The sequence below is a fragment of the Onthophagus taurus genome, chromosome 1 (genome assembly GCF_036711975.1).
Source record: "Onthophagus taurus isolate NC chromosome 1, IU_Otau_3.0, whole genome shotgun sequence".
Classification (NCBI taxonomy): Eukaryota; Metazoa; Arthropoda; class Insecta; order Coleoptera; family Scarabaeidae; genus Onthophagus; species Onthophagus taurus.
In genome coordinates this window covers 5127465-5153545 of record NC_091966.1, presented here as the reverse complement: position 1 = coordinate 5153545, position 26081 = coordinate 5127465, and the positions used below count along the sequence as shown (strand labels likewise).

The window sequence follows — 26081 nt, the reverse complement described above, 5'->3', positions numbered from 1 at the left end:
ACAAATGACATTAACTAAATATGTTATATTACAAAATACAATAAGAAATTTTTAATAATGGCTTTAACATAAAAGGAAAGATAAATTAAATTACATTTTTTACATTTTATAAAAATAAATTTAAATCAAAAATAAGTTGGTAGCACTGATATATAAATTAAAATAATTAACTATGTAATTATCGTTATATTTAAATTAATTTCTTATTAAATCAAAATAATATAAAAATTATTATTTATAAAAAAGAAATTTAAAAATAAATAAATAAAATTACATAAAGTCGGTAACGTAGCAACTCTATTAATCAACCAATACGTGCACGAGATTGACATTTCGGCAACTGTCAAATTTCAAAATATGACAAAAATAGAATTTCTAATTAAAAAATGCTGATTGGTACCGATGTAGGACAGTGTCGTGGTATTTTCTTCATCGTTACGCGCTATTAAACGGCTGTTATGCCTATAAATATCCCAGGTTTGATAACGACACATTGTTAAGAGAGAACACAACAAGTACACATGTGTGACAATGGTAGTGGCATACAGGACTCATAGCCTTTTTTATTTTGGAAAAACTATTCATTTCCCGAAAACTGTTCAATTAACAAATGGAAAGCGATCGATTTATTGTTGGGGAAACGGTTTGCACCGTCTTCAATTCATTGGCGAAAACAAGAACAATTTGAGGTTATGTGGCTGTCGGCACTATCATCCGAAAGAGACTAGGCCTATGCTAGCAAAGTTAACACCACAAGAGGTAAGGTTTTTTTTTATATTCGCTACGAAGTTAATCTATAAATAAAGACGTCAATAAATCGTATAAATATATTCAACATAAGTGTAAAGTTCATGTTTAGTATTGTTGATGTTAATTAATAATTGCTGATTGAAGCGATTGGTATTTCATATGTGTAAGAAATCGTTCTATTATTTTAAATATTATGAAGCAAGGTAATAATTATTGCAATTATAAAATTATAAATGATGAAGAAAACATTACTCATATTGATAATCAATTGAAAACTAATTATTATAATTCTTTACCTTAGTAAGTATCAATAAAACACTTTATGTTGTAATTACCATATTTTGTAAGAGAGTACATATACAGGGTGTGTCAAATATCTTGAATATAGCCAATAACTTCGCCATTTGTGGTTTTAAAAAAAATGTTTCAAATAAAAAATTCTTTATTAATTGTGGCGCATTTTTTGGCGATATTTGCTTGTTTGTATCGTTTTTTGTTTCGTTCCTATGGCAACCGACATTGTTATTTTAAATGGGATGCATATGTTTTTTTTTCATACTTTGATAGAGGATAAATCCCTCTATGTGATGAATGTATCAAATCATATAGTTATATAAGAAAAAGATCGAGAAAAAATGCGTTTTCTGAAAATATGAAAGCAGCAGAATCTGATGATTGATATCCAGTGGAAAATTATTAAGACAATTATGGAAGAGGCAGCAGGGAAAGTATTTGGAATAGTTGAGGAGCCATAAAGAAAACTTGGTTTGACTAATAAATATTAGTCAAAATTAAATACTAGACTATAAAGCAGAAACTGATTTGGGAATGGACAACAGGCTACCACACCAATAAGATGAGAATGCCATGGAGCCTATGTCCATCACTGAGGTTCAGAATGCAATTACTGTGTTAAGAAATGGAATGGTATCAGGGATTGATGGCATACCATCAGGGCGATGAAGTACTTATCAAGGTGGATGGCTAAGAATATTTACGCATTACTGTAGAAGATCTGGGAAGAAGAAAATTTACCTAACGAATGGAAAAAACCATAAGGGTTTTATAATAAGCGCTGCCGCGCGGTATTTGGACGTCATCACGCGCGGTATGTTTGCTTCTCGTGAACATTTTTAGTAAGTGCGCGCCGTAATATATTCCATATACACAAAAAGGAAACTAGGAAACTACTTAATCCAAACTATTCTGAACCAAAAGCTGCAAATTTGAAGATTGTAGATTTCAGTATTCTATCAATAGATAAAACTCTACGAGATCCTAAGATACTTTGATATCCCAGCTAAACTGATACAGCTTATACAGACTATAAGAGATGTAGTGTAGCATGTTTACATATACTCTTTTGGATCCCATATTGTCTGAAACAAGGAGATGAGTTGGCACCCACCCTGTTGTACCTGACTAACAGATAAGGAACAAGTAAGTGATAAGTTCAGGTCTATTAATCATTAAATCCGAAATATGTCAACTATAAACATAATGAAAAGAATGCTAAAATAACCGGGTTCAAAAACCAGGTGCCACTTTTTGCATACCTTGAGGTGAAATTATCAAGACGCATGCAGAGGAATAAAATGGCAGAAGGAGTTCCATTTTACCGAATACTGAGACACTAAAATTCGTTTATATAAAACAATCATTAGAATTATAAGTTATGGTAGTGAATCATGGACGTTCATTCGGAACTCGGCAGAAATTGTAAATATTTTTAAAGAAAGATACTGTATTTGACTGGGACGCCAAAGAGATTATCAGGGGCAGAAACTGGAAAAAAGGGGCCAAAGATAGGGAAAATTAGAGGCAAAGGTTGAGGGAGGCCAAGGCTCAATATGGGCTGTAGAGCTGTAAAGAGAGAGAATAAAAGTGGTAAAATACGATGCGTTAAAATTAAATCGATTTGATCACTTCTTTCGATTGAAAATGCTCATATGTCAGATTACAGGATGATAACTTTATCGCAAATATTTCAGCAGGTGGACATCACGTGGAAGGAATTATCAAGGACACATTTGATTCCTGAGCATCCTACATTGCAATATTTTTCTCACTGGAAGTAGATTTACAATAGTCCTGACATTATCATAACGTTTATTGGCTTGCCTGCCAAGAAACTCTGATTGCACCGTTGAACCTAAGATATAAGGTTTAGGTAAAGTCCTTTGTCAACAAATGGGGCTTCACTGCGTGATCACCAAAGGAGTTTCTATATATCTTTAATCCTCCTGCGTTGAGACCCCTCCATATGCAACTTCCAACGGTGTTGGAAACGCCTTTTCCATTTATTCCAATATGAATTCGCTTCGAATAACACGTGTAAAATTGATTGGCGTGAGGGCAAGTATGTCCAACCTAAGGCAATCTACTGCTCTTTCCATCCGTACGATTTGAGAATTTTTATAAGAACTGATTCGAGCTGTTGGTGCGTAAAATAAAAAATCACATCGTAACCGATGAGGAGGAACATGCAAGTCAATTCTTTAGAGAAGATATGGGGAGTCGCAATAACCATTGACTAACCTAAGCAAGAAGCAAACATCACTACAATATCTACGTTGCTGAAGCATGGGCATATGATAGATTTGGCAGACAAATAAATAATCTGTATAAGGATGACGAAATCGATAGGAAAGGTATTTCAGAAACCTAATCTGAACTCACTCTATTCTATTAACATAAATATCATAATGAGGATTCCGAAACATAAAATACTGTTTACAAAGGCATTATACATAGAAATTATAAGCAATGCGAATCCCGGCATCTTATTAGCTCTAGCCACAACTTCATCAAGTCTTTAATAGAATCGACGTTATGCAGTACACTAGACCTGCGCTCATAATCGAATTTAATGAATTGTTATGACATTTCGATATATTTAAATGTAATTATTATTTTCGCAGTAGTCATAAAATTATTCAGGTCGGTTTGAATGGTAATGCAATCCGAGAGATTACTAATTGGAGAAAAAAATTTAAAGCCATCAGTATACATGAGATATCTGGAGTTAGGAAAAGATTTAGCTATATCTCCTATGTAGATTATAAACAAAAGTGGTCCCAAATGTCTGTCTTGAAGTACCAAGAAGTCATAACAATATGGTCAGGCGAGTGCCCACCAAACATGACTACCTGAGTCCGATTGAAGATATAAGAGGCAAAAACAAGATACCCGCGACTCCTATGCGTTCCAGTTTTAAGAGTACTAAATTGTGATCAACCTTATCAAAAGCTTTGCTGAAATCGATATAAAATATCCAGGTGGATGCTACCTAGGGCGATAGTTGTTTACAAGACTTCGATCGCCAGACTTAAAAATAACAGTAATTTCAGACTGTTTCCATACAGAAGGAAAGATGCCATAGCGCAGTGACATATTAAATATTAACCATACAGGTTTCGCGGTTACACCATCAATAACCTCTTTAACCTCCAGAAAATCAAAACAGTCAATGGAATCCATATTATGAATTTAACCCCCCTCAGGATATACACCAATAACTGGTGTTACGAATACCGAACCGAAATAATCGGAGAAAAGAGCACAGATTTATTAGCAGAGGAAACGGCATTATGATGGACAACCGCCAGCACGTCACGAAATCATAACCGATCAAAATGATCAAAGCAAGATGAAGTATCTTCAAGAAACCAGTACAGCTAACAGATTTCGCAACCTTCTAAGAGTGTAAACACCAGATTTATTGAATATGACCTTAAGGTACAATAGATAAACTCCATTGTATGTGGAGTGTGCTGTGTATTGTGGACTACAATCGTAACAGATTGTGTTGGAATGAATCATTTCTTTGAATCTGTCTTTCTGCTGTTACCTTATCTCTAAATTCAAAATTGTTATGAGTTCTAATGCTTCTAGTGAATGATAGATGGCGCTATAGGTTGCTCATGTTATGGACTGATTTTGGATTGAGTTCGTATTTTCATTCCAAAACATACACTATTTTTCCAATAAAAATCAGTGGAGAATAATTTGATAATGAATTGATAAAAATTGAAACTCTACATAATAATTAAAATTGTCTACGAAATATGAATAGAATTAATTAGATGAATGACAAATTATTTACATTATAATCTACGTAGTTTACAATGTTAAACTCACACACAATAACATAATAATTCAAAAACCTTCACCTTAACAATTCCAAAAACCTTCCTTGGCAAACAAAAAATATGAGATAAGAAAAATGGATTTGACACCAACCTAGTTATTTTATGAGAACAATTCAGTATACACGTTTTATGTTTTAAAAATGCTATTTATTTTATTGCTTCTCGCTGTAAGTACAACAAAATTATAAATCATTAATTTATTGATTAATAATAAATTATAGGTCCAACAAATTGATGGTTTTTCAAAACCGAATTGTGAATACGCCGGATTATCTTGTTACGATTGTTATTCGCGAAAACAATGTATAAATTTCTTCGGATTAACACATTGGACAACGGAAATATGTGGAAGTGGGTTAACTGGGGAAGCAAATATTTATTGCGACCCTTCCACTGATAAATGTACTTCGACCCCATTTGATGGCTGTGCATCTATTTCGCGGTTTAATTGTCTTCGGGAGGGTTTATTACCACACACAAAAGATTGTGGGTTATTTCATAAATGTTCTGTTGATTTAAAATCCGAAGATTTTTTGTGCGCACAAAACTACGTTTACAAACAAACATACGGAAAATGTATTTTAAAATTAAGTGATGAAGATTGTGTTGTTTTACCAACGTGTGGGTTGCAAGATTCAATAAGTTTATATCCGGGAGATTCTTCGATTTATTATTCTTGCATTTCAAGTAAATTTTCTATAAAAGCTTGCAAAGAATCTGAAATTTTCGACTTGGATAAACAAATTTGTAAAACAAGATGTACAACAAACGGATTTTTACCAAATACAAGGAATTGTTTAAAATATTACGAATGTTTTACCTCAACCGAAAGTGGTAACTTAGAAATTAAAGAATTAACTTGTCCTGATGGACAAGGATTTAACCCATCAACTAAAACTTGCCAAATTAATTACAAAAATATTTGCAACGAACTGTATTTATTAGAAACCGATATTTATGATTTAATATCATTTACACCGATAACCGAAATAATCATATCACCGATCAAAAATATTTTAAACCATTTTAACATAAACCCAATGAACGTTTTATTTCTTTTAAATTTAAACGATGAAATTTTATCAGATGGAATTCTCGTAATCGATTATATTTACAAAAATAAAAAATTACCACCAGCAACTTTAACACTTTTAGTCGACGCGATTCTTCCACGATTGCCATCTTCATTACAATCAATAATCAAAGCAATGATTAATTTGGGAATCATCAATCTTCAAAATCGTTCAACAACTTTAAATCTCACCGGAAATGATGAACAAGAAGTAATTAAAAGTTATTTATTAGGAATTTTATCGAATACAACAATCGATGTTCCAACAATTATTAATTCATTCGAAGGAAAAAGTCAACAAGAAATAAGTAAGATGATTTTTGATGAAATCATGAAAGTGTTTCAAGTTCCCGAATATCAAATTCCATTTGCGGCGGGATTGTTAAAAATGAATTTGCCATTCTTTGCGGTTTCGATAAATTCTAAGTTGGGTTCGGATTTGGTTTTGGCTAAAGATGGAACTTTAAGGATAGATTTGAATAATCTGAATTTGTTATTTTATGATAAATTAAATGATGTGGCTGTACGAATGTATCCGGATAATGTATTTTTGAGTGCGATGTTTAAAATGTTTGCAAGGTATCAGTATAAGATGAATTATGGATTGATTACAGAGGTCGTTCATAATTTTTATTTTACTGCTAATGCGTTGGTTTAAGTTAATTGAGATATATTTTATAAAGATATTGTAATGTGATAAATAAAAAATGCTTCTAATATGTTTAGCTTATTGAATAATTTTGTACAAATTCACTAATTAGTAATTCTGGGACCCTATATTTTCCACATTTGAAGTTTATAAATGACTTGCTGCTCAAGATTTGCATCTGTTCTAGTGGTTGAAGATGAGGTTGGATTAGGTTGAGATTGAGGTCGAAATGGATAAAGGTGATGTCTGCGTTGGGTTGGACTGGATATAAGACATGTTGGATGATGAGGCTGTTAAGGATGTTGTGCAATTGAAAATTATTGATTAATTGAAAGTTCATGTGAATTTAAGTTTGGAATTTGATGATAGCTGGACGTTCTGAAGTGGATGTAGTTAATGCTGAGGTTGAGTTAGATTGGATGGGTATGAATTTGTGGTTGGCTTAGTTCGAGTGGATGTTGAGTTGTGTTAGGGTTGGTGGAGATGCGATTGAGTTGGATAAGGTTGAGGTCAAAGTAGATGAAGATAAGGCTTATTTTCAGTTGGACAGAGATGAACCTGAAATTGTATTGGATTGACTTGAATTGAAACTATGTTTTATTTGTGCTATGCTGGCTGAAATTATAATAGCATTTGTTGAAAATATCCTTGGAATTAAGTTGGATAAAGATTAGGTTTGGATTGAGATGGATTAAGATGAAATAGAGTTGGATGGAGATGAGGTTTGAGTTGAGTTAGCTGGATGTGACGTTGAGTTGTGTTGAGGTTGGCGAAGATAAAATTGAGTTTGATGAGGTTGAGATAGATGAGAATAAGCTTTGTTGGAGTTGGACAGAGATTTGATTTGAACGAAGACGAGGTTTTGTTTGTGTTACGCTGGTTTAAAAGTTTGCCTTAAATTTGTATTTAGATATGGGCTGAGGCAGTAAACAGGGTTGGATGGAGATGATTGGAGAATTGGATTAGAGGATGGACAAGATTCTAGTTGTGTTTCTTGATGATAAGCTTGAAATTTAGTTGAATAGATTGAGATGCACTGGCTGAAGACGAGGTAGAGTTGGATGGAGTTGAGAGATGAGTGGGGTAGTGTATGGTAGAAATGTGATTTAGGATTGGAGATGAGCATGTTGTTCAGTTGTGTAGCAACACATGTTGATCATTATTGACTGATTAATTGAATGAAAGTTTGGATTTAGGTTTGATGGTATTTGGAACGTTCAGGGACGTGATAAAGTTGGAGTTATGTTAGGGTGGATAGAAATGCGATTGGCTTGAAGATTGTAGATGAAGTTGCAAGATTGAGATCAAGTTGGAAGAAGATGCGGTTTGGACTAATACTAGACCTAGAACTAGATACTTTTGAGTTGGGCGGTCCGTTTTTTGAAAAAGTGTTTGACGATTGACTTCGAACTTGTTTCTGAAGAAGTTTGCAACATGGCATACGAAACATCAAACATTTTGTAAATAGACGCACGGCTCAACCAGAATGTTGTATAGAACCGTATAGAAATAAGTTTGGTGTTGCGTCGGGATAGAGATAAGCTTTCGCTGGTTTATATGGAAATAAGGTTTTAGTTGGGTTTGATGGAGATGATGTGCGAGTGAATGACGATATGCATAAAGTATCTGTTTAAGTTGAGTTGGATAGAATGGAATTTCAAATTGCTTTCTTGATGGAGTAGGATGAAGATAGTGTTTGATTGAGTTGAACGGAGACGAGGCTTTATTTGGGTTGGGTTGTCTGGAGACGAGATTGGAATTGGTTAGGTAAAGATGTGGTTGCGATTGGCTTGAGAGATAAGATGGGATTAGGTTAAAATTCTATGGATTTAAAGAAATTGAGTTGAAATATCGTATAGAAGTTATTTATTGGGTGAAGATTTGGATTTAAGTTTTAGGTTTGATTGTAGAAAGAACGTCTTGAACCAGATGAAGTTGTGAGTTTTCTTTGGTGGTTGTGATTTTGAGTTGGGTAGGTTGAAGTTGAGATTGGGGCTGGATTGGAGTGAATGAAAGTGAAACTGAGGTTATGTTGGGATAGATGAAGATGTGATTGGGTTGTGGTCGATTAAATTGAATGGTGATAACTGGGGCAACCTAAAATATGCTAAAAAATGTTAGTTTAAGCGCTTACAAAATGTTCAAAAATATGCTACAAAAAATTAGAATTAAATATTAAAATATGGATATCTTTTAAGTCTGTAGGTGAAGTTAAACAAAGTAAATGAAAAATGATTTCTATTTATATACCTACACGAGATATTTATTAGTTCGACTTATAATATAAATAGACAAATAGAAAATAAAACAAACAGATTTAGCTTAAATTTTGATTACAATAAATGACAAACATCTCACTTATACATTACAAAACTTCGTTCTACTGCCACTGAACTTACAGGTGCAAATTTAAATGCCAGTGCTTCACTAACAATTTATTTATTGTTATTGAAAAACTAAGTTAGCAGCTGCAGTTTTTATGCCATTAATTAAGTCCTGAGCTTGTGTCACTACATCAACCTACGTAGAAAGCGGTAGCCCAGATGTTTCTAAAGTCTGATTTTATTGTATTGTCATTTAGTAGGTCTTTTTTTTCTGGAATTTTCATTGGCGCAGTGTCGTCTTCATCTAATGCATCAAACACATTCCCAAGTTTTTAGAAGTTAGTGGCATGGTAGCTTCAATCCATGTACTCCACAAAAATTGCTACTCTTGATAGCGCTTTTAAATATCCTTTTTTCACAATGGCTATAAGCCGGTCGACGTTAGTGTACGTACATGTCTCGAATGTGCTCACAAACTCGATGATGTCCGTGTGCAAGACAAGTTAAGTGTGTCACTTTTGGATAAAAAGTTTGTATGGCCTGAGCTGCTTTTACCATGTAGGGAGCAGCATCTGATACAAAGAATAAAATCATGTCTCTGTTGAAAGTCCCACCCAAAATCTTAATAGAAACATCGAAAAGCCTTGCGATAGTGATATGATTCGCTTTATCAAGCACGAAACAAAAATTGTTGTTTAGCCACATCTTCCTGTTGCATCTGTTGTTTCGTCAATTAAAATCCTCAAGAAGTAATCGTTTATGCATTTCTGTATGCGAAGACTACTTTCCGATGGTACTTTGTACTCTGTGTATAATTCTAGGAACAATACTAATTTTTTGTTGCGCATTTTAGCTAGAGGTCAATCAACGGAAATTAGTGCGCTACATAGAGCTTTTGCAAATTGAACATCTTTTGACTTGGATATATCTTTTCTCCAGTTCTATGTGTTTTAAACTTGCTAGATGCTGTTCTACTGAGAATATTTTCTCGCCTGACACTTATTTGTTGCACACTGGAACTTATTAAAAACTATATAGAAACTTAAAATATTGAAAATATGCATTTATTTCGAAAAATGTTATATAATTCGCCAATTTGCAGTATATAATTAAATTAAATCCAAATTTAAGAAAGGTACGTTTACATAGAAGCGAATGTTGAAAATATCAAAATCTAAGAACTTGACGTAATAAAATAAGTAGTAGTTATACTATTACATACACAATTTTTCCGCCTAACATATTTTTCTACTGAAAATGACATAAACATGAATACAATAGATTCCTTATCCCTTTATCAACATAGAACGTCACTCTAAAAAAAGACACAATTTAATTATTTACCTAAAAATTTATAAACCATATAAAGCAAAAATGTTTTATTATCCCGGTTTTAGTAAGAAGAAGATAATTGCAAAGATTAGAATTAAAATCGAGTTTATATTATTTCTGAAAAAATGGCTAAATTAATCTTTCTATTAATTTCTGTAAGTAACTAAATACTTTTTGAAATCAAAAATAATTTTTGATTAGTTTCTAGTGATATCTAAAACTTTCTCGTTGCCATTGAACGAAAATTTAGTTCAGGACGAAGAGAAAAATCTTACAAACGCATCGGAAAACATAAAAATTAAATTAATCGGGATTTTAAATATTCTTAAACAATTTCAAAGCGATAACATCAAGGAAGTTCAACCAAAATCACATCAAATTTCGAAACGTCAAGTTACAGATGGTGGAATAAACGATATATTCGGTGGAGTTATTGCTAGCTTTTACAGCACCATTAATGCCGCTCTAAGAACTATTATCAATACTTTCCTAACGAATATAAATGAATCTACAGGAGGTTTCTTAACGGAAATTTTGATAAACTTACGAGATAGTGTTTTTAATGTTATCGATTCAATGTTCCCTGTGTCTTCGACAATCGGTTCGGTGACTCCTATTGAAGGAATTCCCATTTAAATTTGTGTTAATTTAAATTTATTTTTGTTAATCATGTTGCAATAAAATTTTACATGGAAAATATTAAATTTTATCTTTATTTTTCATCATTAAAATGTATAAATAATAAAAGCTATAGTAAAACCTTGCAAAATGGCTTTTCCATGAACCAAATCTTGTTTAAGGTGTGATAATAATGTTTATTTTAGTTCTAATATAAAAGATCATGTTTTTCAACAAAAAAATTATTTAGATTTGTTTCTTTGTTTTGAATAAGCGTTTAAAATGGTTCAAATTAAATTATTTGTTTTGATATTAACCGTAAGTGAAATTAATTAATTTCTTTAATTAAAATTTTTTTTTTAAATTAATTAATTTTTAGTTTGTTGCAATTATTTTTGCACAAAATCCAAACAATGATATCAATAACGTTTCACCCGGTGGAATAATAAATGGATTATTTGAGAGTTTAAATTCAACTTTAAAATCGATTTTTGAAAGATTATTTTTGAATTGGGATGTTGCTTCGAATGGAATATTAACTGAAACTTTAAATAATATTAGAGTGTTTATTTATGGTCTTATCGATAGAATATTTCCCGTTTCTAATTTAAATTATAATTCTGCACTTTATTAATAAATAAACTATCTTTTGTTTTTAAATATATGATTTGTTATGAAATTATCATTATTTCTATCTAATGGCGGTGTAGCCCAATTCGATCTTTGACCTCCTCAATTTTCCTCTTCCATCCATTTCTGTTTTCTGATGCTCTTTTCCAGTTAGCAGCTCCTAACATGTTCCTGGCATCCTTCCAATCTCACCAACAAAATCGTGTAATGGGTTTCCTACCTCCAGGTTGGCCTTGAAGTATCTTCTTTGGTGCTCCTCTCCATCTAGCATCCTCTGGACATGCCCTGCCCATGTTAAGCATTTAACAATTTACACAGTTTCTAGTTCTGCATAAACCAAAGGTTTATGTCTTCGAATCCAGGAAATCAATCTACCCCCTACGATACCTAACCAGACGTTTAGACTAAAACTCTAGTGTATCCAGTTTCTCTGCGTTTCTGTGTGTAAGTGCTCTGTCATTGTCATGTGACATGTTAGATCCTAAGTATGTGAACTCTTGTACCACTTCAGAGATGTATTCGTCTATTTTGATATTTCGTCCTATTTGATTTCGTGGTTTCTTGTTCTGTACAAGGAGCTTTGAAGTTCCGTGAATTAGTTAGTGAATTAGGTTGATGTGGTCTATATACCCTATGATTTGGTGTGAGCGGCTTAATAAAGTCGATCCTATATCCTGGCTGGTCTTTCTAGGGACAACTTACAAACATGGGTGCCACCTCATGTCCCTGTATCAGGCTTTGTGTGGCTTCAAATTTTTTTTGTTTCTCCGTCTTTCCTACAAATCTTCGCTCTACTTGTTGTATTACTCATTGTTATGGTTATCATTCTAACTAGTTTTGGTAGAATGTCGAAGTATAATAATATTGATTGAAATATACTTGTATGTTATCGTAAGCTTTTTTGAAGTTGATGTAATAATATGTCTATGTCGTATTCCCGGAATTTATCTGAATATCTGATCAGTTTATGATCGCCCAGTCTCGATGTTCTCTCTGCCAAAGGTTCCAATTTGTCTTTAACGATGTTTGTGAATACTTTGTAGGCTTTGATATGTCTGTATAATTTTCACATAGTAGTCTATCTCCCGTTTTGTGTATTGGACATATCACACTTGTTTTCCATTCTTGATATCTGCTAGCCAACTAACATTTTATTTATTAGACTGTGTACTTTTTGCAATTGAGTCTCTTCTATACTTGAAGAGTTCTTCTGGGAAGTTGTTTCTTCCTGACGCTCTTCCGTTCTTTCTAGATCTCAGTACTTTCGTGATGTCTTCCAAAGATAGTGGTTCCATAGCATATCTGGTCTCTACTTTATTTTGTAGTATATATTCAGATCAAACTTGTCTATCCTATTTAATAGTTCATTCGCTAATACGTCTCCTTGACAGAGTGAAATTTTTGGCCTGTACCCTTCTTTGAAGTAATGGATTCCTCGAACCATCGTCTTTAAAATCTACTTTGCCTTTAATATGATGTCATTCATATTTTTATTTTTTTTTTCATCATTTTTCAGAATCTCGTTGGCTTGTATTCTCAGTTCCTGATACATATTTTATTTGGGTCTAATTGGTCTCCGTATATATTTGATTCTAACTTCGTTTCTCCTTTCTATCACTTCGCGACAATCCTCAACCAGCCGTTTCTCCTGCATCTCGGTTTTTGTCCCAATATGGCTTCTGCCACTCCATTCACTGCTTCCATTCATTCTTTATAGTCCCTATATTGGGTTCTTTCTCCATTCCTGCTTGCAATTTCCTCTGTATCGCCTGTTGATATTTTATCCTTTCCGTTTGTTCCTTCAGCCTGTCGACATTAATTTTCGGTTCCCTGCTACTTTTGTTTTGGATTTGTTTAATATTCACCACCTATATCGTGCGCATACTAGAAGGTAGTCTGAGTCGCACTTTACCCTTCTTCAAGTCCTTACGTTCATTATGGTATGGTCGATTTGTTTGCGTATATATCTGTTAGGTTACGTTCATGTCAATTTATCAATATCTTTTCTTGTGTAATGCAAGAGTCTAGCAATTATTCTTCTGTCATTATCGCTGCTGTTATAGTAGGCGCCACGAGAGCTGGCAGTAAATCATCGTTTTCCGCTCTTACAAATGCCATACGTAGTTCACAAACCGCTAGAGCGTAATGTGTGTTAGAAAGAGATAGCATTAGTTTAATATGTCTGCTGTACAATTCAAATGGCCACGTTGAAAAAGTACGTCTGTTCTTCTAAGGCAAGGTTTATAGAACATAAGGTTACCTCATTCCCAATGCCTCTGTAGTATCGATTATTACCCCGCAAATTGACGTCAATGGTTCGATACAGTCAGAATAAAAGATAGCCTATACTGTGGTACAGTCTATATAAAATATTTATACCTCGCATCGTGTTCTGTTGTTCATAGAACCAGCTACGTCACTGACCCACCTTGCCTCTCAGAGGAGAATCGGTATTGGGTAACCTTATGTTCTATAGACCTTGCTTCTAAGGGATGTAACTCTATAATTATAACCTCAAATCGAAACGTCTTATGAGCGTTGTCATGAATCTGTTAGTGTTTTCACAAGCCGAAAATGTTTTTTTTGAAAGGAAAATCATTAAATAATATCTTTGACAATGTTTGACATATAACCTCCATTACTAACATAACCTACATTTAAATGTATGTGGTGAAATAATCTAAGTCGTACGTCCATATCTTGATTCATACCATTTTTAAGCGATCTGTCACTGTCAGCTCTCGTGGTTTCTACTATACCATGTAGCCTGTTATTTCCAATCACTTCTCTGTATAGTTCCTTTGTTTCTTCGTCCTTTTCGTCTGTTTCTCCATGTGCATTGATTATGGCGAGGATATCTAAAATATTGGGTTTGGCTACATTGTCCACTACAAAAGCTCCTCTTAGTTCATGTTTATTTCCATTGTTGTGGTGAAATATTGTCTGTTTTGCCATGTACCTGTTCATCTGGTTTCCTGAATTGCCAGTACATTAACTTTAGTTTCTTTAATGCTCCTTTTCTATAAACAGTACATATGGCTCAAGTTCCAATAGTCATGTCCATCTTCCGTCAACTTTTTTGCTTTCGCATTTCCTAGGCTTCACTTGAGGTTCCGTAACATATAGTTCTTCTCCGGTGTTGGGTTGTTATCCCTAAGAGAACCCCAACCTGGAGGACCAGGAATTTCTGTCGGGGTTACCATACTACCTTAGAAAATCAGTACCGATTATTTAAGAGCGGTAAAAATTCGCTTTCATCCTTTCTCGTCGGCTACATAACGTGCAGTTATTTCATGCAACTTTTGTGCTCGGGGAACTGGGACTAAAGTTTCGCTGGCAGAGCTGCTATCAATTCTTTGAAAGTCTGACTAATTATCAGATTAAGTGGGCGTTTCTCATAGTTTTTGATACTGAGTAGACATCGGCATGGGTGCTAGGGATAGCCTAGTGGCAAGCCGTTTAAACTTGCGTGCAGCTTACCCAGGTTTGATTCCCGGCATAAAGCACATTTTCCCGAAAAGTCTACCCTCTCGTCCTTCGGCCACACGTCGGAAAAGAAATTTGACTGTACCGCCATTAGAAAAAGAAACAGACATTGACAACCTACCCAGCAAAGCTAATTTCATACACGTAATTTTCAATAAAAATTACATCCAAAAGAACTCTTTCGTTAACACCTTCATGTTTATACCAACATTTTTTTCGTCTTCTGAATTCAGATTTATCAAATAAATCATCTATAGCAATGCAATAATCTAAAAAAAGTTATTTACCATTTCAATACACCACCCCAAAATATAAGCCAATTTAATTTTTTCGCTTGAAAGATTTTTATTGTCTTTTATTCGTTTATAAACATTTAAAAATGACATTAAACGAAAGTTCTGTCCATTTGGGACAAGTTCTTCTAACATTTTCTTATACAGGGCCACAACATCTAGAATATCACTAAGATCTAGATCGCTTACTAAATCTTTTCATTTCCACTACTATTCGTTAAAAGTGTCTAAGTTTACAAAAAAAAAGTGTAATAAAAAGTAACCAAATACCTCATAATATTGAACTAAAATTAGAACTAAAACTAGAACTAACACTAGAAACTTTCGGGTTTTGCCGTGAAACTTGACTTCGAACCAGTTTCTGAAGAATGTTGCAACATGGCATCCGAAACGTCAAACCTTTTCTTAAAAGACGCACGGCAAAACCCGAAAGTTTCTAGTGTTAGTTCTAGTTTTAGTTCTAAATTTAAGTTCAATATACACCGGCTGTGAAAGCCTTCGTACTTATATTACCTCATAATACTTCTGTGAAAAAGATATTTTTTTTGTGGAACTATTTTGAAGATGAATTAACAATACGGTAAAATTGGTGTACTTCAACTTGAAATACAACGAAGGATTAAGTAGCAAAGTCATTTAGGTACAGTGGGTGAATTAAAGTTAACGTATAAATTATGTACTATTTTTTTATCAACAAGGTTTTTCCATTAATTATTTTTGTATGTCCAACAAGTTTTACTAAAAATATTCATAAATGACAGTTAACTGTTTGTATCTGTTTTGATTTCTTTAATTACTTCAAAAAATGGGTTAAAGTTGGTAAAAATGTTAAAATGTGTGAAACACTTGACAATAAATTATAGTATTGCTGTGTGATAAAAATCACATGCAGAAATGCTACAAAATTGTGATATTTCAAAAAAATAAATAAAAATGAAATGCAAAAATTTTATTTAACACAATTAAGCAAATTTAACAAATTACTACATTTTTTTTAATATTCAAAACAACATTATTATTATTGTCCCCCTTTTTGTTTTGATTGAATCTTTTGAAGGAGTGCTTCAGAATCCATATTCATCTGCTTAAATTTATTACTCAAAAAGGCATATTTTTGATTAAGATAATAATCTTTTTTGGAAGCATTCCCCTCATCATTTACAGCGCGTTTCGCAACATTATGATTTCCTTCGATTTTATCAATAATCGCTTTTAATTGATCGGCTTTCATTTGGTGAAGAAAATTTTGTAAAAATGTGAGTTTCTCTTGAATAATTTTCTTGGGGTCATTATTTAAATCATTTTCATTTTCTAATAATTCTTCTTGTAATTTGGCTTCTTTTTTAGCTTCGATTTTATTTTTGATCGTTTCAAAATCGATCGGGGTTCCTTTAAATTTATTTTCCATGAACGATAATTTTTGGTTCAAAAAATAATTTCCAATCGATGGATCTTTAACGTTGGTTTCTTCAACAGCTCTTTTCGCGATTTGATGAGTTTCGGTTAATTTTTGGGCATGAAGTTGTTTCAAATAATTTAATAAATTTGTTACATTATTTTCTTCTTGGGCGATTTGTTGTTCTTGTTCTTTTGCTGCTTGTTTCGCCTCGATTTTTTGTTTAATCAACTCAAAATCTACTAAAGGTGAATCTTTAAATTTATTTTCTAAGAAAGATAATTTTTGGTTTAAGAAATAATTTCCAATTGCAGCTCCAGAAGCCGGATTTGATTCCTCTTTAATTGCCCGCTTTGAAATTCCGTGATTTAATTGGTTATTGAAGTGTTGGCTTAATAGGTTTTCTAAGAAAGCTACTTTATCGTTGAAAATGTCCAAATTTGGATCTTCGGTTTGTTTGGACTCAATTTTTTCTTTGATGAAATTGAATTTTGGGTTAAATTTATTTTGTAAAAACCACAATTTTTGATCTTGCGTTTCTGGGTTTGTTTCAGCTTCTTTCTCCGCTAATCTTTTTGCTTCGATTTTTTGTTTAATTAAATCGAAATCTACTAGAGGTGAATTTTTAAATTTACCCTCAAGAAAATTCAACTTTTGGTTTAGAAAATGATCGCCGATTTCAGACCCATCATTAGGTGGCAAAAAAAATGCGTTTGAGAATAATAAAACCTGCAAAAAAAAAATTATTAATTAAAAAATATTAATTAAAATTAATATAGTTATACAACTTACAGATGAAAATAGGAAAATAACTTGAATAACAGCCATGTTTTTTTTAATTCACTATTAATAAAGTTTTAAAACTTGAATTTATTCGTTCTAAGTATCTTTGGACTTACTAACGATTAGTTTATCCAAATTTGGTTTTATATACTAGAAATTTTTGCGCAAACAATCTTTTAAAAAAATCGGCTATTGTCTTGTCTTAGTCATAGAACATGACTAAAACATGACAACTTTGAGTTACAACTTTGTGGAATACAGTTTGAATTATGAATGGAAACTTTTAATTTATAAAAAAACAGATAAACTGCATCATATTACGCAAATGATAATAAGATTGCTCTATAAACATATTTTTTTTAAATATTTGTGAAATATTGATCAGGAGATAATGAAGCGTAAATAATTTTTGCGATAAAAAATTTAAAAAGGTTTATTTAGAATTAATCAAAAGATGAAAAATTCTGAAACTAAAATAATTTCAAAGTTTTCATTTATTAAAAATTATCGCTGTATTTAATTATAATCATTAATCCCTGCACCTATTTAGGTTGGGTTGGTTTGCATAGCTTTATAGACAACTATGCAACTCATCCCAATCCAAACAGATACAGTTTTAGAGTTGTAAACCAACCCAGAAATACACCAGCATCTTATTGGGTTGGATTGGATTGGGTTGTATAGCTGTCTGTAAAGCAATGCAATCCAACCCAACCCTAATCCTATATCTAGTTGGGTTGGGTTGGTTTGCATAGCTTTATAGACAACTATGCAACCTATTTCAATTCAACCAGATACAGTTTTAGAGTTGCAAACCAACCCAGGAATACACCTGCATCTTATTGGGTTGGATTGCATTGGGTTGTATAACTGTCTGTAAAGCAATGCAATCCAACCCAACCCTAATCCTATATCTAGTTGGGTTTGGTTGGTTTGCATAGCTTTATAGACAACTATGCAATCCATCTCAATTCAACCAGATACAGTTTTAGAGTTGCAAACCAACCCAGGAATACACCTGCATCTTATTGGGTTGGATTGGATTGGGTTGTATAGCTGTCTGTAAAGCAATGCAATCCAACCCAACCCTAATCCTATATCTAGTTGGGTTGGGTTGGTTTGCATAGCTTTATAGACAGCTATGTAACCCAATCCTACTCGTATGTGAACAATAAAAGCTTGTTAAGAACAAAAAAGTAGTGCCAGGTTTAATGTTATTACTTAGCAAAATTTAGAATTACTAAATTATTTCTTCGGATAACATCTTGTCAATATCTTTGAACATTACTATTTTAAGATATTGTCTCATAAGACATCTTTGTTAGTAATTCTTAAAGATATCGATCTGACCCTGTGCATTCAGTGTTAATAAGAAAATTTAAACTACCACAGATGGTAAAATCGAGATACATCAAGGAAACCTTTATAAATCCAAACGCCAACTCGAGCGTTTTATTGAAAAATATAATTTACCTCTCGTGTAGAGAAATGAACTAATTCCAGAAATGTGGAAGATAGATACATCGTGCTATCAGGCATAACGTCTTGAACCTTGGGAGAAAATGTCCAGGAAAGAATCCGGGAAAATGTGCTTTAAATCGGGAATCAAACCCGGGTAAACTGCACGCAAGCTTAAACGGGTTGCTACCAGGCTATCCCTAGTACCCATGTCGATGTCTACTCAGTATCAAAAACTATGAGAAACGCCCTTGAACGAATTGATAGCAGCTCTGCCAACGAACTTTAGTCTCAGCTCCCCGAGGATAAAACTTGCATGAACCCCGGGTGCATGTCGTGAAATGAATGCACGTTATGTAGCCGACGAGAGATTATGAAGACGAGTTTTTGCCACTCTTAAATAATCGGTACTGATTGTCGAAGGTAGTATGGTGACCCCGACAGAAATGTTGCTGGTCCTCCAGGTAGGGGGTTCTCCTAGAGGTAACAACCCAACACCGGAGAAGCACTATATGTTACGGAACCTCAAGTCAAGCCTAGGAAACGTTTTATTGAAAAATATAACTTGCTTGTCGTGTGGAGAAATGAACTAATTCCAAAAAATGGAAGATAGATATAATACCTGTAACAACTCAGAAGCATCACACTACTAAGTACCACCTACATAGTACTATCAGACATAACGTCTTGAACCTTACTCCGAATGAATCCTGGGGGAATATCAAAGTGGATTTAGGTTGGACTACTTAATTATAGACCATATGTTCCACATTTTGCGGACCATGCAAGAAAAATTCTCTAAAATAACGTGGAACTGTACAGCATTTACGTCGATTTCAGACAAGTCTTTGATAAAACAAATACTACAACAGCTCACAGAAGCTGACATCACAGTTTAATTAAAATCATGCTAACTGGAACAAAGGTAATCGTCAGGATTCAGAGAGATCTAATAGAACTGTTTGCGGATCCAGGCAAAGTGACGAGTTTTCAACATCTTCCAACTTTTCTTAATATTCTCCCTTAATCAGATGAAATTAGCGCCTTCTATAGTGCTGTTTAGTTCATGGTTCATTCCTATTCCACATATGCCGTTATTATGTGGCATTGGGCCATAAATTCTTCTTTTCGTTCGAATATTCTTAGTCTTTCCTCATCGCGTCATTTTAATAGAATCCATGCTTCGTAGTCATAGGTTATGGCTGGTCTTATAATGCTCTTGTATATTTTCAGTTTTGAACTTTGTTCTAAGATCTTGGATTTCGTTATGTCATTTCTCGCTTGTCTATCGTTGTTGATATAATTAAAATGGTTTATTTTAAAGTATGAGAATTTTTGATGATTGATTTTGTAATTCTTTCCTTTGATTCACTTTCAATGTTTGCTAGGGTTTCTTTTAAGGAAGTTTTTATCCGACTTAGTATTGCCACATAGTCTACATAGGCGAGGATACTTTTGGTACCTGTGTAACCTGTATTGGTGATTTTTCTGAGTGATATTTCTAGTATCTGGTCGAACAGTATGGTAGATTACACATCTAAAAACATACGGCTGCGAATCATGTGTTTCAGGAAGATGGCAAAGCTCGTCCTTCATCCTAACGTCCTACATCACCAATATGATCAAGGAAGGTATAGGAAGCAATATAACCAAACTCTTATCGATGGTTCATCCGATTTCCACTTATTTCAATCGCTTTCAATCTTTCCAATATTCAACAAGCTTTTCAATGCCTAAACGATACAAACCACGCGGTCTCAACTTGAGTGTTAATAACCTACACAGTGATAGTATAGTGTTTTCTACATGTTGTTTGTATAAATATACCGGGTGAGGCATTTAAATTGAGACGACCTTATAACTCATAAACCATCAATTTTATCAAAAAAAGTTTCAGATAAGACTTGCATAATATGAGTTTTGTTGTGTTTGTTTGAAGTAATTGTTTGGCATTTTTATCCATAAAAACACGCTAAATAAAAATGCTTGAAATAAAAGTTGTTTATTTTGTCATGGAGAATATCATATTGAAGTAAGCATAGCAACATTTATATTTCTGGCTGCTTCTTCATAAACAAAGAACATTTAAATTTTTTTCAACAACCGTATGTCTTTCCAAGCTTAATTAGTGAAACCTAACTAATGAATTTGTTGCTAAGGGAAATTTTGACAGATATGGGTATTAAAACAATTGCCATCTGTTATGGCCTTAATATTTCCAGCCTACTTGATGTTAATTGTGGTGTTCCGTGGTTGCACTTTAAATTTTTATTATGCGTAACATTCATTAAATAAAAATTTCTTTCAAATAGAAGTTATTTATTTTGTTATGGAGAATAGTATAGTGATGAAAAAAATGTATGTATCCATTTAAAAAAACTTACTTAATAATTGAATGGCCTAGATGGCGCTTCTACACTACAATGAAAACCATCCAGAATATTTTCCCCCTTCATATGATGAAAGTTTTATCTGAAACTTTTTTTTATAAAATTGATAATTTAAATGCCTCACCCTGAATTGCCTGAATTTTGCATATTTCCCATTTACCAATTATGTAAATTCGCTGTAACATATAGACAGTAAGTCGACTATTGTCTAGTCGATATCTATTTATGAGTTAGTCGGTTAACTTTCGCTTATAGCTTGTACAGTAACGAAAGCGGATACTGAACCACATGGAACTGCTCTAGGTGGCAGAAAAGCAAGTTTTAAACTACTATGGCCTGGCAATCATATGAAGTACAAATTCTGTAAAAAAGATGAAAACTGCCACATGGCATGAGTTTTGTTTAAAGGATAAATATACATGTTGCAAAAATAATACAAAATAATAATTTTTAACCCTACTTTTGAGAACCTCCGTTTTGTTGAAAGAGCTATCATGGGTGTAATGGTGATCATTTTTAGAACTACTTTGATAGTGAGGAACAATCCAGTTAATATTTTTTTGTTATATATTTCGGAACCAAGATAGATCTGAAGTTTCTCCTACTATTAGGGATATTTGAAAGTCACTACATTGTCTCAAAAGTTCACTTTCACCAATTTCCTTTAATCTTTTTATGTTCTACATGAAAACAAATATGCTTTCTTCATGTTTAAGCGATTCAAGTTATCTTAAGCTTGCGCTTACATTGTCAAGAAAAACATAAAATCTCTTCGGCAAATAACTCATCTTCTCATTCATAATCAAAATTAGTTCTTTTATTTGTCTTCTTCTTGCTACTTTAAATTTGTAGTCAATATCATTGCCTCGGTTATTTCTCGCAGTGATGTTAAACATGATTGGAAACCATTTTTCTGATAATTATTAAGGTAATAAACAGGGTGTTAGGTGAACATGCGGCAGGAATTCAAGGGGTTATTCCTTGCCTATTCTAAGAATATTGTGTCCTATGATGATTTTTGAAAACCCCCTTTGTTTCGAAGCTACAGAGCCAACAAAGTTTGCGACAACCATATTCGATATTTGTTGAAATTATTAATGTGAATAAAAGTATGGCGTACGTAGTTTATCAAGTACTTAAATACGTCTCATCGATCGCATTTTTTTAGATTGAGTGAGGTTTGGTTGTTTGGCGGGTCTTTAACAGTTAGTGTAGTACCTACTCTATTATGATTTATACGAACGCCGAGATGACTGACATGCATTTCATGTGTGGACTTGCTGATGGCAAGCTAGATGATTGTACATCCAACAATGTCCTGTCCATAATGTTCCCGATCGAAAAATCTTCAAAAACATTCATCGACGTCTTCGCGAAACAGGCTCATTAAAACGAAGTGGAGGGCCAGGAAGATTAATGACTGCAAGAACGGTACAATTGGAACAAAATGTGCTGGACATGATAGAGGAAGATCCTGGTAGTTCTATGCGAAGAATTGCATATTCTTTGAATGTAAGTCATTGAACAGTTTGGAAAACTCGTAAGGATAATTTGTTGTATCCATACCACATTACCACAACGCGTTCAAGCACTACTACTTGCTGATTTTTCTCCAGGTATTGCATTATGTCAATGGATATTGCAAACATTAGTTCGCATCCCTCTATTCCTGACACAGATTCTTTTTACTGATGAAGCCAGTTTCTCAAGAAATACAATAAGGAATTTTCATAATAATCATGTCTGAGCAGATGAAAATTCGCATGAGGTATGTGAAGATTATTTTCAACATCAATTCTCCTTGAATATTTGGGTTGGAATTGTGGATGATTATCTAATTGGACCTGTATTTCTACCAGGAAGACTTACTGGCGTGGTGTATCGCAACTTTTTGTGCAGAAACGCTCCCCAGACTTAAACCCCCTGGGTTATTTTTTCTGAGGACCTCTGAAATCATTAGTTTACGCTACTAGTGGTGTGTTTGAAAGAGTTCGGCAGTCAATGACGAGAAGATTGAATGCTTGTATTCAGGCTGGAGGAAGTCATTTAGAACATTTATTGTAGATTGAGCAATTTTACATGTATTTTTTGATAATAAAATGTTGTTACTGTCGCAAATTTTATTCGCCCTGTATCTTCGAAACAAAGGGGTTTTTCAAAAATTATCGTAAGACAAAATATTCTTAGAATAGGCTAAGAAATAACCCCTAGAATTTTTGCCGCATGTTTACCTAACACCCTGTATAAATGTAGTTCTAAATTAGATGACTAAGACTTAATGCATTTTTTCCACTCTGTCACAAATTAGGTATAACATTTATCTTTGAATAGCTCCTAAAGTTTTGACTCGACCTGGCAAAGATAGTAAAGTTTGTAGCCAAAAAAGCTACTAGGTTTAGTCACTTCCACAAGATAAAAAATAAGAAGTGACTGTCATTGTTTAATTTTAAGTAGGGAAACGTTTCCGAACACAATTTTTTTTCTCCAGGGATATTATTATATCCTTAGCCTTTGCAATTTTTCAATGATATATCTAGTTAGTCTAACTCTGTGATTAAATAATTATTCAAATTTTGAGTTGTGTTTACTTTGGCTGCTAAGAAACCAATAAAGTGTTCCTCAATGTCAGAAAATAATTCGCCGAGAACAGCTAAGAGTACCTCTGTCCAAAAGAACAACATCTTTGTTAAACAATTCAGATCATTAGTTCGTGCTGTTAAAGCTATTCGAAAAAGTTTTGAACATTTCTCATTGTTCGAAGGTGATTCTTTTTTTCTATTTTATATTTTTTTTATAATTTAGAGACCATTTTCGTATTCAAACAGTACTCTCACTAACCTTAGACCAGAGTGATGCAGAAAACAATATGAATATGTGTTAATAATATAGTGTTTTCAACATTTTATGATATTCAGTTTCATCATTATTATTGTTATTACTTTAAATTAGTTTAATTAAAAAAGAATTGTGCAATTCTTGTTTGTGCTAAAACTCTGTTATATTTCAAAAATATGCAATAACAAAATGTAACAATAAAAATAAATTCATAAATTCACGAATGACTCAGTTTTTATCATTAGAATAATAAAAAATTGAATACAACTAGATAAATAGGTCCGCAACATCATCTGATTAAATGACGACAATTACAGATAATTTTCTTATTGTTCTAGGTTGATTCAATTCTGCGAACGAACGAATTTAATTATGAATTTTTTGAAGGATCTGTTAAATCGTACGATTCCAATCAATTGGGGTCAAATAATCCAATGGAAGATACTAGGTCGGAAGCAAAGTGCACATTAACGACGGGTAATAATAATAAAAAAAGATTGCATGAGTCGAAATGAAACTAATTAATTTTTAGGATTATTATTTGGAGTGTTTGATGGTCATGGAGGTGGTGCTTGTGCTCAAGTGATAGCGAAACGTCTTTACAAATACATCGCTGCAAGTCTATTACCAACGGAAGCCTTAGAAAAATATATGAAATCATTAGAAAACGTAGAAAATCCTTTAGATTTAATCAAATCTTACAACGATAAAGTACAATTTGTCGACGAAGTACGTGCCATTTACAATGATAGTTTTCTCAATTATATTAATAGATTAAAAGAGGTAAATCGAAAATTATTTAATTTTAATTTAAAAAATGAATCAAAAACAAATTCTAGGTAGGTAACAAACAAAGTTTTGAAATGAGTCAAGCGTTAGAACAGGCTTTTCTTCGTTTAGATGAAGATCTATCGAATGAGGCTATACCGAAATCCGGCGATCCTATTAACATGAAAACGCTTTCAGTTGCGATGACTGGTGCCGTTGCTTGTGTGGCCCACGTGGATGGACCTCATTTACATGTTGCGAATGTTGGGGATTGTAACGCCGTTTTAGGTGAATTAAAAAAAATTAAATTATATTTGTTATAAAAAAAAATTGTAGGAGTAACTACCGAAACGAATTCTTGGATGGCAAAAAAATTAACAACCGAACATAATACTTATAACCAACCAGAAGTTGATCGAATATTAAAAGAACACCCATCAAACGAAGCGAATACAATAATTAAAATGGAACGATTATTGGGCCAATTAGCTCCGTTACGAGCGATGGGCGATTTCCGATATAAATGGTCAAAAGAATTAATGTCAACGATTGTAACGAAATATTTTGGTGAACATATGGTGCCTCCGAATTATTACACACCGCCGTATTTAACTGCTAAACCGGATGTGATTTATCATAAATTAACCCCGCGTGATAAATTCTTAATTTTGGCAACCGATGGTTTATGGGATATTATCTCTCCGTTACAAGTTGTTCGATTAGTCGGCGAACACATGAGTGGAAAAGTAACGTTAAGTCCGTTAAAATTACCTCGAAAAAATATGACCTTAAACGAAATTAACGGGATGTTAATGCAACGGAAAGAAGGATTAAAAACGAAACCGAAAGATAGTAACGCGGCTACGCATTTGATACGAAACGCGCTTGGAGGAACCGAATATGGAATCGATCACGGGAAATTATCGCAATTATTGAGTCTTCCTGAAGATGTCGTGCGTGTTTTTAGGGATGATATTACAATTACTATTATTTACTTCGATTCTGAGTACCTAAGACATTGTCCTGCGTAGCATTTTTCTGTTAATTAGCTTAAATTTGTTGTGTTTTCAAAGTTGATTTTTTTTTTAATAAATTTTTATTTTAAAAGAAATCGTTATCGATTAAACTAATAGAAACTAAAAGATA

At 33.2% G+C, this 26081-nt stretch overlaps 3 protein-coding genes and 1 long non-coding RNA gene across 4 annotated transcripts; 3 read left to right on the top strand and 1 right to left on the bottom strand.

Moving 5' to 3' along the window:
* The first annotated feature begins 320 nt into the window (after positions 1–320).
* Positions 321–26046, top strand: LOC111415668 (pyruvate dehydrogenase [acetyl-transferring]-phosphatase 1-like protein, mitochondrial). The gene is made up of 5 exons (XM_023047426.2): positions 321–759; positions 24506–24644; positions 24700–24950; positions 25007–25223; positions 25272–26046. Exons 1-5 carry the CDS (start codon positions 532–534, stop codon positions 25964–25966), a joined length of 1530 nt encoding a protein of 509 aa, XP_022903194.1. The 5' UTR covers positions 321–531; the 3' UTR covers positions 25967–26046.
* On the top strand, positions 4855–6698 carry LOC139429331 (uncharacterized). Its single transcript, XM_071195007.1, has 2 exons — positions 4855–5068; positions 5123–6698. Exons 1-2 carry the CDS (start codon positions 5042–5044, stop codon positions 6629–6631), a joined length of 1536 nt encoding a protein of 511 aa, XP_071051108.1. The 5' UTR covers positions 4855–5041; the 3' UTR covers positions 6632–6698.
* Positions 10323–11558, top strand: LOC111415670 (uncharacterized). Its single transcript, XR_011639984.1, has 3 exons — positions 10323–10433; positions 10480–11214; positions 11276–11558. It is a non-coding gene; the product is annotated as an uncharacterized lncRNA (long non-coding RNA).
* On the bottom strand, positions 16240–17670 carry LOC111415669 (uncharacterized). Its single transcript, XM_023047427.2, has 2 exons — positions 17494–17670; positions 16240–17430 (listed from the first exon to the last, which is right to left on the bottom strand). Exons 1-2 carry the CDS (start codon positions 17527–17529, stop codon positions 16324–16326), a joined length of 1143 nt encoding a protein of 380 aa, XP_022903195.2. The 5' UTR covers positions 17530–17670; the 3' UTR covers positions 16240–16323.
* Positions 26047–26081: the final 35 nt, after the last annotated feature.

Bases quoted from the DNA above. Each gene is read 5' to 3' on its own strand.
- LOC111415669 (XM_023047427.2), bottom strand. From the start codon at position 17,529: ATGGCTGTTATTCAAGTTATTTTCCTATTTTCATCT. The intron at 17,431-17,493 runs GTAAGTTGTATA...TTTTTTTTGCAG, and splicing joins TTATTTTCCTATTTTCATCT to GTTTTATTATTCTCAAACGC.
- LOC139429331 (XM_071195007.1), top strand. From the start codon at position 5,042: ATGCTATTTATTTTATTGCTTCTCGCT. The intron at 5,069-5,122 runs GTAAGTACAACA...AATAAATTATAG, and splicing joins TTATTTTATTGCTTCTCGCT to GTCCAACAAATTGATGGTTT.
- LOC111415668 (XM_023047426.2), top strand. From the start codon at position 532: ATGGTAGTGGCATACAGGACTCATAGCCTTTTTTATTTTGGAAAAACT. The intron at 24,951-25,006 runs GTAAATCGAAAA...AACAAATTCTAG, and splicing joins ATATTAATAGATTAAAAGAG to GTAGGTAACAAACAAAGTTT. The intron at 25,224-25,271 runs GTGAATTAAAAA...AAAAAATTGTAG, and splicing joins GGATTGTAACGCCGTTTTAG to GAGTAACTACCGAAACGAAT.